The 15,318-nt window shown below is 45.6% G+C and overlaps 1 protein-coding gene across 4 annotated transcripts in view; it reads left to right on the top strand.

Moving 5' to 3' along the window:
- Window positions 1-15,318, top strand: part of LOC137333811 (cadherin-11-like) — a 152,433-nt gene that overhangs the window by 84,988 nt on the left and 52,127 nt on the right. For 3 of the 4 annotated variants that reach the window (XM_067998163.1, XM_067998165.1, XM_067998164.1), the window contains 5 exons: window positions 1,057-1,351; window positions 3,341-3,460; window positions 7,953-8,120; window positions 9,468-9,655; window positions 14,870-15,126. In XM_067998163.1, coding sequence (XP_067854264.1) covers window positions 1,057-1,351; window positions 3,341-3,460; window positions 7,953-8,120; window positions 9,468-9,655; window positions 14,870-15,126 — 1,028 coding nt within the window. The remainder of the gene's footprint in view (window positions 1-1,056; window positions 1,352-3,340; window positions 3,461-7,952; window positions 8,121-9,467; window positions 9,656-14,869; window positions 15,127-15,318) is intronic. The other variant, XM_067998166.1, reaches the window with a different exon arrangement.

The following is a 15,318-nucleotide window of genomic DNA, read 5'->3' as shown; positions in this document are numbered from 1 at the left end:
AAAAGTGCTTCTTAATTTAGTTCCTAAACGGCCTGGCTCTAATTTTAAGATTATGTCCCCTTGTTCTTGATTCCCCCACCAGAGGAAATAGTTTCTCCGTATCTACCCTGTCGAATCTTTTTAAAGTTTTAAACGCCTCGATCAGATCACCCCTCAATCTTCTAAACTCAAGGAAATCCAAGCCAATTCTATGCAACCTGCCTTCATAATTTAACCCGTTAACCCCTGGTATCAATCTGGTGAAACTGCACTGCACCCCCTCCTAGGCCAATATATCCTCCTGACGTGTGGGCTTGGAACTGAACCCAGTATCTCCAGATGGGGTCTGAACAGGGCTCTGTACAACTGAAGCATAACTTCCTCCCCTTTGTATTCCAGCCCCCCCCCCCCCCTTGATATAGAGAAAAAAAACAACAAAAAGAAAAATAGTGAAAAATGGATAAGAGGGGAGGATTATAATAAATTAATTATACTTGGCATTGCTCTGTGGTCCGTGTGTCAGATGTAACTTGGCTTTTTTGGCAAGAGATGATGCCTCAGGTACACAGCTGGCAATTGCAAATATCACTTCGATGTTGTCCAATGTTGACAGCTCCGGGTGTCAAATCTGGGAAGAGAATTATTCTCTGGTATCAATATCACACATTCCCCCTGAGTCTGGGATAGCATGGCCAAGTGCAGGATAAAACAACATGGATAGGGCGTGCTGCAGAGAGAAAAGAGAATGAGACAAATTGGGAATAACATTAAACATTGGGAATCTCGTTATTAAGAGCCAGAACAGATAGTAAAAGAAAAAGAGCAAATTTTAATCTGGTCCTTAATCTTTGCAACTGATTTCTAGCTTGGTCCTGATGGTGAGACTGTTTCTTTAAAATACTTCCTGATGGTGAGACTCCCTCTTTAAAATAGATCCTGTTAGTGAGATTCCCTCTTTAAATAGTATCCTGATGATGAGATTTGCTATTTAAGACGGGTCCAGATGGTAAAATTATCTGGATTGATTGACGCCGTGCTCTGATCAGTAACAACGCATGTGTCTATTTGAAATTGCAGCTTCACACGGATCTGGACAGTGGAGGAGGAAAGATCAGGTACATCCTCTCAGGTGAGGGGGCAGGGACTATTTTTGTTATTGATGAAAAAACAGGGAACATCCACGCAACGAAGACCCTGGACCGGGAGGAGCGCGCTCAGTACACTTTGATGGCACAAGCTGTCGACCGGCTGACCAACAAACCTCTGGAACCCCCCTCCGAGTTTATTGTGAAAGTTCAGGATATTAATGACAACCCGCCCGAGTTCCTGACTGGGCCTCATCATGCTACAGTCCCAGAGATGTCCAATGTGGGTATGTACCATTTACGTTACTAAAGGCTACTCGTTCATTAATTTACTCATTCATATCTGCACTTGTTCATTATCACACACATTTATTACTCATTCATTACTATACTCATTACTATATTCATTCATTACCCATTGTGTTTATTACTATACTCATTTGTTACTGTACTCATTTGCTTTGTACTCATTCATTACTCATTTGTTCCTATACTCATCTTAGTATGTTCATTCAATACTTTACTCATTTGTTACTGCACTTCATTACTCATTCATTGCTATATGTATTTGTTAATATATTTATTCATTACTCCACTCATTAGTATACTCATTCATTACTATGCTTTGTTACTGTACACATTTGTTACAATACTTATTGGTTACTGTACTTATTCATTCCTGTACTTATCTATTACTATGCTTATTTGTTACTATACTGCTTTATTACTATACTCCTTAGTTACTATTCACCTTTGTTACTATGTTCATTCATTACTGTACTCATTTATTCATTTGTTACTGTACTGCACTCATTTATTACTATACTCATTCTTATTCTCTCGACCGCTCCGCAGTCTCTGATTTATCAAGGTGCTTGTCCAACATCCATTATTGGATGAGCTGAAATTTCCTCCAATTAAATATTGGGAAGACCGAAGCCACTGTCATCAGTCCCCTCCGCAAACCTCGCCACCAACTCTATCCCTTTCCCTGGCCACTGTCTGACACCGAACCAGACCACTCGCAACCTACTTAATCCTGAGCTTCCGACCCCATATCCTCTCCATCACTAAGACCGCCTACTACCACCTCTGTAACATCTCCCATCTCCGCCCCTGCCTCAGCTCATCTGCTGCTGAAACCCTCATCCATGCTTTTGTTACCTCTAGACTCGACTACTCCAATACTCTCCTGACCGGCCTCCCACCTTCCACCCTCTGCAAACTTATGTTTATCCAAAACTCTGCTGCCCGTATCCTAATTTGCATCAAGCCTTGTTCACCCATCACCCCTGTGTTCGCTGACCTACATTGGCTCCCGGTCCAGCAAATTTAAAATCGATTTTAAAATTCCCATCCTTGTTTTCAGATCCCTCCATGGCCTCGCCCCTCCCTATCTCTGTAACCTCCTACAAGCCCTCCAAAATCTCTGCGCTCCTCCTTTTCTGGCCTCTTGCACATGTCCGAATTTCATTGCTCCACCATTGGCGGCCGTGCCTTCAGCAGCCTAGGCCCTAAGCTCTGGAATTCCCTCCCTAAATCTCTCTGCCTCTCTACCTCTCTCTTTTAAGATGCTCCTTGAAAACTTACCTCTTTGACCAAGCCTTTCGCCCTAACTGGTCTATGCCGGTGTTTATGCTCCACACGAGCCTCCTCACACCCCACTTCATCTCACCCTATCAGCATGTCCATCTATTCCTTTCTTCCTCATGTGTTTATATAGTTTCCCCTTAAATGCATCTCTGCTATTCGCCTCAACTACTCCTTGTGGTAGTGAGTTCCACATTCTAACCACTCTCTGAATAAAGAAGTTTCTCCTGAATTCCCTATTGGATTTATTAGTGACTATCTTATATTCATGGCCCCTAGTTCTGGTCTCGCCCGCAAGTGGAAACATCTCCTCTACGTCTACCCTCTCAAACCCTTTCATAATCTTAAAGACCTCTATCAGGTCATCTCTCAGCCTTCTCTTTTCTAGAGCCTGTTCAATGTTTCCAGAGAGATATTACCTCTCAGTTTTGGTACCGTCCTTGTAAAATTTTTTTTTGCACCTTCTCCAGTGCCTCTGTATCCTCTTTTAAAGTGAGAACAGTTCTGTGCCTGATGCACTTTATAACAAAACTCTTATAGCTCAAAGATGATAGCCGAATGTACAAGGTTTGTCAGTATGATGAATGGAGATGCTCAGTTTTGGGCGCTCTACATTCTTTCATGTACCAGCTCCATTTATCACTGCCTCACTCCCTTTGACAATGTGATCATCTCCTTTCTTTCAGGTACTTCTGTCATTCAAGTCACAGCCACAGATGCCGATGACCCATCCTATGGAAACAGTGCCAGGCTGGTCTATAGCATTCTGGAAGGTCAGCCTTACTTCTCTGTTGAGCCTCAGACAGGTATGTACACAAATCATTTACAGCTAGTAGACTGGCAATGCCTCGATTTTTAAAATTCTCATCCTTGTTTTCAAATCCCTCCATGGCCTCACCCCTCCCTATCTCTGTAACCTCCTCCAGCCCCTACAACCCTCCGAGATCTCTGCGCTCCTCCAATTCTGGCCTCTTGCGCATCCCCGATTTTCATCGCTCCACCATTAGCGGCCGTGCCTTCAGTTGCCTCGGCCCGGAGTTCTGGAATTCCCTCCCTAAACCTCTCTACCTCTCTCCTCTTTTAAGACGCTCCTTAAAACCTCCCTCTTTAACCAAGCTTTTGGTCACCTGTCCTAATATCTCCTTATGTGGCTCGGTGTCAAATTTTGTTTGATAATCGCTCCTGTGAAGCGCCTTGGGACGTTTTACTACGTTAAAGGCGCTATATAAATGCAAGTTGTTGTTATTGGTACAAAACTCAATCAAAAAGGCTAATGGAAGATTCACCAGAATGATACCGGGGCTTAAAGGATTAAATTGTGAGGACAGTTTGCATAAACTGGGCTTGTATTCCCTTGAGTATAGGAGATTGAGGGGGTGATTTCATCGAGGTGTTTAAAATGTTAAAAAGGATTCGATAAGGTAGATACAGAGAAATTATTTCCTCTGATGGGGGAATGAAGATCGAGGGGGCATAATCACAAAATTAGAGCCAGACCATTCAGGAGCAAAATCAGGAAACATGTTTTAAACAGAGGGTGGTGGAAATCTGGAACTCTCTCCACCAAATGGCTGTGGATGCTGAGGGTCAATTGGAGCTTTCAAGACTGAGTTCGATAGATTTTTGTAGGGGAGGGGTATCAAGGGATATGGAGCTAAGGCGGGTAAATGGAGTTGAGGTACAGATCTGCCATGATCTAATTAAATAGCGGAGCAGGCTCGAGAGGGGCTGAATGGCCCACTCCTGTCACCAAGGTACTGACTACATTCCTGGCATGAGGTTGGCACCTGTCAGTAATCTGAATGGTTAATCCAGAAGTTTCTAAAATGGAAAACCACAAGTTTGTTTTTTAAAATGGAAGTCCACTTTTTAGCACTTTGCTTCTGTGCTTCAGCCATGACTTTCCTGCCCTCCGGAACTTTTTGCCCAGTTCCCCCCACATTCCCACCTTGCTCCCTGTGGTTAAAAACCTACTCAAAAACTTATCTGATTGTGCCTTTCGTTCCCCATCTTATCCTCTCCATTCTCCTCCCTTTATCCCACCCTAGAATCTCCATTTCCCCCCCCCCTCACCCCACCCTAGAATCTCCATTTCCCCCCCTTATCCCACCCTAGAAACTGCAATAAAGTTTCTGTATGGTTGTAACACGCATTAAATAAGACTGAACCTCAGAATACCCAGGAGTGGGAACAGAGCAACTGTAAAGCAATTTTTAAAGTTTTTGAACAATAAAACATCGTGCTTTATGTCACTCTGTTGGTTTGGAGAGAGTTATACAGAGATCTCTCATTTGCATAATTTATTCCGATGTGGGGAGTGGGAGTAATTTTCTTTTGCACTCAGCTCTTGGAACTGCCTCTGAAAAGGGTAGTTTTAGCAATTTGGCTCCGTGCTTATTGGAGAGTCCATTCCCGGGGCTCATTCAACTTATCCCACCCTAGAATCTCCATTCCCCCCCTTAACCCACCCTAGAATCTCCATTCCCCCTTAACCCACCCTAGAATCTCCATTCCCCCCTTAACCCACCCTAGAATCTCCATTCCCCCCCTTAACCCACCCTAGAATCTCCATTCCCCCCTTATCCCACCCTGGAATCTCCATTCCCCCCCTTAACCCACCCTAGAATCTCCATTCCCCCCCTTAACCCACCCTAGAATCTCCATTCCCCCCTTATCCCACCCTGGAATCTCCATTCCCCCCCTTAACCCACCCTTGAATCTCCATTCCCCCCCTTAACCCACCCTAGAATCTCCATTCCCCCCCTTAACCCACCCTAGAATCTCCATTCCCCCCTTATCCCACCCTGGAATCTCCATTCCCCCCCTTAACCCACCCTCGAATCTCCATTCCCCCCTTATCCCACCCTGGAATCTCCATTCCCCCCCTTAACCCACCCTAGAATCTCCATTCCCCCCCTTAACCCACCCTAGAATCTCCATTCCCCCCTTATCCCACCCTGGAATCTCCATTCCCCCCCTTAACCCACCCTAGAATCTCCATTCCCCCCCTTAACCCACCCTAGAATCTCCATTCCCCCCCTTAACCCACCCTAGAATCTCCATTCCCCCCTTATCCCACCCTGGAATCTCCATTCCCAAAAAGATAGAAATGCGGCAGAGTAAAATAAAATGGAAATGCCTGGGAGGAACACTATTTCTAAATGTCTGATAATAAAGTGTGTTTTGGAACTGTAACCTGGTTAGCAATAAAGTTTCTGTATGGTTGTAACACGCATTAAATAAGACTGAACCTCAGAATACCCAGGAGTGGGAACATAGCAACTGTAAAGCAATTTTTAAAGTTTTTGAACAATAAAACATTGTGCTTTATGTCACTCTGTTGGTTTGGAGAGAGTCATACAGAGATCTCTCATTTGCATAATTTATTCCAATGTGGGGAGTGGGAGTAATTTTCTTTTGCACTCAGCTCTTGGAACTGCTTCTGAAAAGGGTAGTTTTAGCAATTTGGCTCCGTGCTTATTGGAGAGTCTATTCCCGGGGCTCATTCAACTTTGGGGGGTGGGGTGGGGTGGGGGTTGTGGGTGAGCTGCGGGGAAAGATTAGGCAACGTCAAGCTTCACAGCTCAGAAGGAAGATTGCTAACGACTGATCTTGTTGTGGTCTGTGAAATGTTAAAAGCTGCAAATGTCAAACTCTTCACAAGTGAGGCAGGCTAGTAGGGCCATATGACATAAATTGATCAAAGTAAAATTAAAACAACAACAACTTGCATTTATATAGCGCCTTTAACGTAGTAAAACGTCCCAAGGCGCTTGAACAGGAGCGATTATCAAACAAAATTTGACACCACGCCACTTAAGGAGATATTAGGACAGGCGACCAAACGCTTGGTCAAAGAGGTAGGTTTTAAGGAGCGTCTTAAAGGAGGAGAGAGAGAGGTAGAGAGGTTTAGGGAGGGAATTCCAGAGCTTAGGGGTTCAGCAGCTGAAGGCACGGCCGCCAATGGTGGAGTGATGAAAATCGGGGATGAGCAAGAGGCCAGAATTGGAGGAGCGCAGAGATCTCGGAGGGTTGTTGGGCTGGAGGAGGTCACAGAGATAGGGTACAGAAACAGATATAGATCAGCCACAATATAATTGAATGGCAGAACAGGCTTGAGAGGCTGAATGGCCTACTCTCGTTCCTATGTTCCTGTGCATCACAAAGAATTACTTTACTCAAAGGAATGAGAAATGTTTGGAACAATCTACCAAGGAAGGAAATGGAGATAAACGTGCTGGGACTTTATTGAAAATAACATTCAGTGCTATTGTTCTGTCTTGATACAAGCAAGATCCTCGGTTTGATTCAGCCAGTGTGGGAGTTGGGTTGCTGTAATATGTCCTTTTCCCACAGCGGTCTTAGGAGAAAGAAATATAATCAGTTGGGGTTCCTGCTTGTAGCTGCCATCCAGGACTGCTGCTGGAGGAGTCTCTATGTGCAGGCCTTGGGTGAGGATAGGATCAGGCCCCTACAGTCGAATAGCTGGCCGATGCTCACTGCCCAGTCTTTGCCCCATGGTTCCCAGGCCTCCCAGTACCTGTGGAATTGGAGCTGAGCAGAATCACTGCCCTCAGGACGGGCGTGGAGGAAGACAAAAAGGGTTTTGAAAAAAAAAAGCATTTTCAGGTTCTGTTGCACCCACCGTAAACTTGAGCTCATCCGAAACTCAGCTGCCCCGTATCCTAACTCGCACGATGTCCCATTCACCCATCGCCCCCTGTGCTCACTGACCTACATTGGCTTCCAGTCTGTCGATGCCTCGATTTTAAAATTCTCATCCTTGTTTTCAAATCCCTCCACGGCCTCGCCCCTCCCTATCTCTGTAACCTCCTCCAGCCCTACAACCCTCCGAGATCTCTGCGCTCCTCCAATTCTGGCCACTTGCACGTCCCCGATTTTCATCGCTCCACCATTAGCGGCCGTGCCTTCAGCTGTCTGGGCCCTAAGCTCTGGAATTCCCTCCCTAAACCCCTCCGCCTCTCCACCTCTCCCTCCTCCTTTAAGATGTTCCTTAAAACCTACCTCTTTGCCTAAACTTTTGGTCACCTGTCCTAATATCTCCTTTTGTGGCTCGGTGTCAAATTTTCTTTGATAATCACACCTGTGAAGTGCCTTGGGGTGTTTTACTACGTTAAAGTTGCTATATAAATGCAAGTAGTTGTTGGTGTTTTCACAAAGTTTTTTAGTTTCTAGTAAGCAAAGCAAACCTCAGTGTTAGGCCCATCTTCTTCAATGTAGAACAGTGCCTGTGAAATACAAGGAATTAAGGTGATCTTTCCTTTCTCTTCTCTCTAGGCATTATAAGGACTGCCCTTCCGAACATGGATCGGGAGGCAAGGGAAGAGTATCTTGTGGTGATACAAGCAAAGGATATGGGAGGTCACATGGGAGGTCTCTCCGGCACGACAAAAGTGACAATCACCCTCACCGACGTCAATGACAACCCCCCAAAGTTCCCCCAAAGTAAGGAAGCTCCTCTTTACCCTTTCACCTCAGGATATTAAGGGTTACGGAACCAACGGCGGGTAATTGAAGTTGAGATGCAGATCAGCCATAATCTAATTGAATGGCAGAACAGGCTCGAGGGGCTGAATGGCCTACTCCCGATCCTATGTTCCTTCCTATGTTCGTAACACCTCGTGTAAGGAATAAAGAAGGACCAGGACTCTTTATTAAGGCTGACCCCAAAACACAGTAGGCTAAATGGCCTACTTATATTCCTATGTTCCTAAAAACCCAACTGGTTCACCAATGTTCTTTAGGGAAGGAAACCTACCATCCTTACCTGGTCTGGGCCGATATGTGACTTCAGTCACATATTCATTTTTCAAAGAATGAACATTATCTGAAAGACAGCACCTCTGACAGTGCAGCACTCACCTCATTAACTGCACTGGGAGTGTCAGCCTAGGTTTTGCGCTCAGGTCTCTGGAATGGGGCTTGAACCCATGACCTTCTGACTCAGAGGCTACCCACTGAGCTGACACTTAAGGGTGAGGGAACAGAAAACTTTCCACCATCGTTAAATGGCCCCAAGCCTTCTATGGCTCCATCATTCTTGAACCTCTTGTAGGTTGTGTGCAGATGCAGGATGGATTGTCCATCCCTTGTTATCCCCCTTGCGATCAGGCCTTTAACCTCCTGCCCAATGCGAATGTTCACCTGGATGAGACTTTACTTTATTCATTCTCGGGATGTGGACATCGCTGGCAAGGCTGGCATTTATTGCCTAATAATTGGTTGCCCTAAGAAGATGGTGGTGGGCTGCCTTCTTGAACTGCTGTAGAGGTTTGATACAGGGAACTTCAGAGGGCAGTTAAGAGTTAACCACGTCAGCGTGGGACTGGAGTCACATATCGGCCCAGACCGGGTAAGAACGGCAGGATTCCTTCCCTAAAGAACATCGGTGAACCAGTTGGGTTTTTAGGAACATAAGAATAGAAGTAGGCCATTCAGCCCCTCGAGCCTGTTCCAACAACCCAAGAGCTTCATGGCTTTTTATTTCCAGATTTTTTTTTGAAACTGAATACAAAATTCTCAAAACTGCCCTGGTGGGATTTAAACTCATGTTCACTGCGAGGCCTCTTGATTACTAATCCAGTAACATGAACACTATACCGCCATCCTACGGGAAGCTCAACCTCAGTTAACGTAAATGTGCACCACTGCAGCAATGTATGTTGAAACCTTCCTGCCCAGGTTCAGTTTGCCCTCAGTCGTTATTGGCGCAATGATTGTGATTGGTAATTAATGGCGTCGAAGTGGGCAATTCCGTTCTAAACACAACGCCCGTCATTCGTGTCCCTCCAGGCGTGTACCAGATGTCGATCTCGGAGGCTGCCGATTTAGGGGTGGTAGTGGGACGGATCAAGGCCAAAGACCCTGACATCGGGGAGAATGGGATGGTGTCCTACAGTATCATTGACGGAGACGGGAAAGATTTCTTTGAAATTACAACCGATTCACAGACCCAGGAGGGAATTATCAAGCTGAAAAAGGTACCACAACAAAATTAAGATATACCCGAATACGACTGATTGCCTGATGGGGCACTCGTAGAATTATAGAATCTTACAGAACAGTAGGAGGTCATTCGGCCCATCGTACCTGTGGCGGCTCTTTGAAAGAGCCATCCATTAGCCCCACTCCCCCTGCTCTGTCCCCACAGCCCTGCAATTTTTTTCCTTTTCAAGTATTTATCCAATTCCCTTTTGAAAGTTACTACTGAATCTGCTTCCACCGCCCTTTAAGGCAGTGCGTTCCAGATCATCACAACTCGCTGTGTAAAAAAATTTCTCCTCATCTCCCCCCTCTGGTTCTTTTGCCAATTACCTTAAATCTGTGTCCTCTGATTACCGACCCTCCTGCCACTGGAAACAGTTTCTCAAAACTCCCCACAATTTTGAACACCACTTTTAAATCTCACCGTAACCTTCTCTGCTCTAAGGAGAACAACCCCAGCTTCTCCAGTCTCTCCGGATAACTGAAGTCCCTCATCCCTGGTACCGTTCTAGTAAATCCCCTCTGCACCCTCTTAAGGCCTTGTATTCCTTCATACAGTGCGGTGCCCAGAATTGGACACAATAGTCCAGCTGGTGCCTAACCAGTGATTTATTAAAGGTTTAGCATAACTTCCTTGCTTTTGTACTCTTCATTTCTCTCTATTTATAAAGGCAAGGATCCCGTATGCTTTTTTTTAACAACTTAACACTCACAGTTGAGGAGTGGCAGTCACAGGGAGCACTACCCAGCAACTCGCAGACCTCTGTCTATTTAATTTACTGCCGAGCATTGCTCAGTGGGGAATCAGCCCTGGCTTGTGATTGCCAAGGTTCCAGGAATTGAAGATTAATTTCCAGGACGCTGCTGCAATCAACCCAGGAGAAAAATAGGAGGCATTCAAAAAATTGCTTTTATTTTCATTTCCATTAAACACTTCCATTTATTACTGGATCTCGAATACACTGCCTGAAAAGGGAGCAGATTCAGTAGTAACTTCCAAAAAGGGAATTGGAAAAATACTTGAAAGGGAAATGGGGCAAGAACAGAGGGAGTGGGACTCATTGGATAGCTCTTTCAAGGAGCCAGCACAGGCACGATGGGCTGAATGGCCTCCTTCTGTGCTGTACGATTTTATGATTCTATGATTAGTTATAAAAATATTGGTGATGGGGGAAGAAAGGCTATTTGACTGACAGCCAAGATTAATCTGATTGGGTAACAAAGAGTCTGTTCAGTTTCCAATTGGCCGTGGGAAGGCAGTGGCACCCGGAGGATGGACCAATGGATGAAACCTCCAGGAATACCCCCAAACAGAGTTGGCAACCCTAGCCTTTGCATCTCTGCATTCAGGTGATGGGTAACTATTTGGCTTTGCCTCTTTCATGTTACATTCCCACACCATTTTGTTTTTATTAATATTATTCTTAAGGAAAGGAGGATGGGACAATATTTTGCAACAGGATGGAAGATTGTCCTTTTTATTTCTGGGACTGGAATTTGAATGGTGGCCAGATTGGTGGGACGGAGATCTCTCGCTGCCAGCTGCTGCAGTCCTAGTGAAATAAATCTGTGGCAATCTCACATTGCTTCCAACTGGGCAGGAGTCCACTGCACCCAAAACTGCCCAGAACTGAGCACTAAATTGGCAGGAACTTGGCAATACCACTCGGGGCGACTGCTAGGCCATAACAAATACTCAGACCACTGCAATAGGACGGTCTCTACTGTATCCTGACTCTCACCAAGTCCCGTTCACTGATCACCCCTGTGCTCGCTGACCAACATTGGCTCCCGGTCCGGCAACACCTTGATTTTACAATACTCATCCTTGTTTTCAAATCCCTCCATGGCCCTCGCCTCCTCCCTATCTCTGTAACCTCCTCCAGCCCTACGACCCTCCAAGATCTCTGCGCTCCTCCAATTCTGGCCTCTTGTGAATCCCCCCTTCACAGGAGCGATTATCAAACAAAATTTGACGCCGAGCCACATAAGGAGATATTAGGACAGGTGACCAAAAGCTTGGTCATAGAGGTAGGTTTAAGGAGCGTCTTACAGGAGGAGAGAGAGGTGGAGAGTGGAGAGGTTTAGGGAGGGAATTCCAGAGCTTAGGGCCTAGGCAGCTGAAGGCACGGCCGCCAATGGTTGAGCGAGGCCATGGAGGGATTTGAAAACAAGGATGAGAATTTTAAAATTGAGGCACTGCCTCACCGGCTATGGTCTACAATGGGTTGGTCCAGTGGATGCATTGACTTGCTTTAGAATCCTGGATTATCCATAACTGAAGAACAGACTTGGGCTGTGTCATATTATCTCTCGTAGACCCGTCTCAGTAACTAATCCTCTGCCAACTCTATTTAATCAGCTGGAGCAAATTTAACACTATGTCTGACCTTGGAAAACAGTCTACAGGCCCCAAACACAGTGTAATCCATTATTCAGCTCTTTGAAACATCATCCTAATTAGGGCTGTCAGTTTGTATGTAAAATTCATGCTAATCTTACCATCTGTTTTTTTAACTACCCTGATCTGCCATGATAGCCGTCATACTAAACTTAAAGGTTTCTTCTTTACTTTTTTTTTCAATTATAGGTAACTGTGTGCTTTAATTTTTGGGCCCAATTAGAATTACATTGAATTTGCAGCACAGAAACAGGCCATTCGGCCCAACTGGTGTTTATGCTCCACACAAGCCTCCTCCCTCCCTACTGCATCTCACCCTATCAGCATATCCTTCTATTCCTTTTTCCCTCATCTACTTATCTAGCTTTCCCTTCAATCTATGCTATTCACCTCAGCCCCTCCTTGTGGTGGTGAGTAACATTCTCTGGGTAAAGAAGTTTCTCCTGAGTTTCCTATTGGATTCATTAGTTACTTTCTTATATTTATGACCCCTGAAAGCAGTGCCCACACAGAGACTTGAACCCTAGTCCTGCAGATTAAAAGTCTGATGATGTACTACGAACGGAGCCATCCAGGTTTCTATTTTGTTCTGCTTGTCTCTTCCTCTTCTGAGCAGTGCTAACTGGCGCTGCCGTACGCTTCAACACCTCTGTCAGAATTCGCCCGCACCTCCTTGTGTAAGCCCAAGCAATAAATGTCGATGGACCATTCCCCCACAGGTGGCATCACAGCCGAGCCCCATCTCACCCTCGCCTAAAGCCCGCACGGATGCACTTGTCCAGTCGGGGGTGCTGGATGGCCATCAGGAACGGGAACCCACACATTGACTCTTGCTCTTCCTAACCCAGAGGTACTGAGGCCAATTACAGACCCACTGCACTGATTGAGATTGGAAAATGTTGCACTGTGTACATCCTGGGACAACCAAACTACTGACCTGCAATTCGAACCCAAAGTTGGCAGCAAGCAATTCCAGAGCAGCTATAATGCAGAATCATAATCAACTTAGGTGGGCTCAGGTTACTGATTGGAATAGGTGGGGTGTTGGGGTTAATGATTGGTGTAGGTGGTGTTGGGTTAATGATTGGTGTAGGTGGTGTTGGGTTAATGATTGGTGTAGGTGGTCTTGGGGTTAATGATTGGTGTAGGTGGTGTTGGGTTAATGATTGGTGTAGGTGGTGTTGGGTTAATGATTGGTGTAGGTGGTGTTGGGTTAATGATTGGTGTAGGTGGTGTTGGGTTAATGATTGGTGTAGGTGGTGTTGGGTTAATGATTGGTGTAGGTGGTGTTGGGTTAATGATTGGTGTAGGTGGTGTTGGGTTAATGATTGGTGTAGGTGGTGTTGGGGTTAATGATTGGTGTAGGTGGTCTTGGGGTTAATGATTGGTGTAGGTGGTGTTGGGGTTAATGATTGGTGTAGGTGGTCTTGGGGTTAATGATTGGTGTAGGTGGTGTTGGGTTAATGATTGGTGTAGGTGGTCTTGGGGTTAATGATTGGTGTAGGTGGTGTTGGGTTAATGATTGGTGTAGGTGGTGTTGGGTTAATGATTGGTGTAGGTGGTCTTGGGGTTAATGATTGGTGTAGGTGGAGGGTTGGGGTTGATACTAATCCTGACAGGTGAGTGGAACTTGGACTAGGCTGTGCAGCATCACATTGCACTGGACTGCTCTGCGTGTTGGGTTTGCATTCACTCTAGACCCCAATCTACAGCCTCTCCTAACAGCGTGACTAAAATGAGGTTCTGCCCTGAACTTGATTGCTCCTGATCCCTCAATGCATTGGATGCCTTCCTTAAGGAATGATGATGTAGATGATGTCGCACACAACCGGGGAGGCGTAAACCCATCGAGAAAGACAGGTGCTCATGGAGACATAGGGACGTTTGAACTATAGCACTGAGGTTTGTTTCTAGAGGGATAGAATTGAAAAGCAGGGAAGTTATGTTAAACTTGTATAGAACCTTGGTTCGAGCACACTTGGAGTATTGTGTACAGTTCTGGTCTCCATATTGCAAAAAGGGTATAGAGGCACTGGAGAAGGTACAAAAAAAAATTCTAGGCTGATACCAAAACTGAGAGATTATACGTATGAGGAAAGAGCAAAGTGAAGACTGAGGGGTGACCTGATAGAGGCCTTTAAGATTTTGAAAGGGTTTGATAGTGTAGACGTAGGGAAGGTGTTTCCACTTGTGGGGGAGACCAAAACTAGGAGCCATAAATCTAAGGTAAACCCAATAAGGAATTCAGGAGAAACTTATTTGCCTGGAGAGTGGTTAGAATGTGTAACTTGCTACCATAAGGAATAGTTGAGGCGAATAGCATAGATGCATTTAAGGGGAAGCTCGATAAACACATGAGGGAGAAAAGAATAGAAGGATATGTTGATAGCATTAGATGAAGTAGAGTGGGAGGAGGCTTTGGGGCATAAACACCAGCATGGACCAGTTGGGCCAAATGGCCTATTTCTGTGCTGTATACTCTATGTAAATCTATGTAAACTGGTGTGACGTGTTTGAAAGGTCACTGGATAATTCACAAAATGGAAGTAAAGACAGCTTCACCCAAATCTTACAGCAATGTACAAAGGAACAGGGTAGATTTGATGACAGAAACTGTGTTGTGTTCTCTCTCTCTCTCTCTCTCGCCCAGCTTGAGTTCGGAATGAAATATTTCATCTCAGTCACTCTATAAGCAGAGCTGTTAACATCTATCATGGAGTTACCCTCAACTCCCTCCCTATTCATCAGTGTTCATTTGAGGCCAGTAGCTCTCGCTGTCAAGTTAATTCATCTCTGTCACTCCCTTCAGCAGGGCCTGGACTTTGAAACCAAAAAGTCGTATTCCCTGAAGGTGGAGGCAGCCAACGTATACTTCGATCCGCGATTCGTCAGCCGGGGACCCTTCAAGGATACGGCGACGGTCAAGATATCTGTGGAGGATGCGGACGAACCCCCTGTATTCTCCTTGCCCGTCTACTTGATGGAAGTCAATGAGAGCTCTCCGGCTGGAACCACCGTGGGTCAGGTTCACGCTATGGACCACGATTTGGGCCGCAGTCCCATCAGGTAACGTTTTCTCATCTTGTGTCACGCACAGGTCCTGCGGTTTTCTTATTCTCCAGTAAAGACCTTCTTCCTATCATGTGACCCTACGATTCAGACCACATGCCTAAGTTTCTGGAGCGAGCCTTTGGCCTACTGGTAGCATTTCTGAGTTGGAAGGTTTGATTTCTTGCTCTGGACAGTCCCGGCGAATGG

The sequence above is a fragment of the Heptranchias perlo genome, chromosome 16 (assembly GCF_035084215.1).
Source record: "Heptranchias perlo isolate sHepPer1 chromosome 16, sHepPer1.hap1, whole genome shotgun sequence".
Taxonomy (NCBI): domain Eukaryota; kingdom Metazoa; phylum Chordata; class Chondrichthyes; order Hexanchiformes; family Hexanchidae; genus Heptranchias; species Heptranchias perlo.
This window is presented reverse-complemented; position numbering and strand designations above follow the sequence as displayed.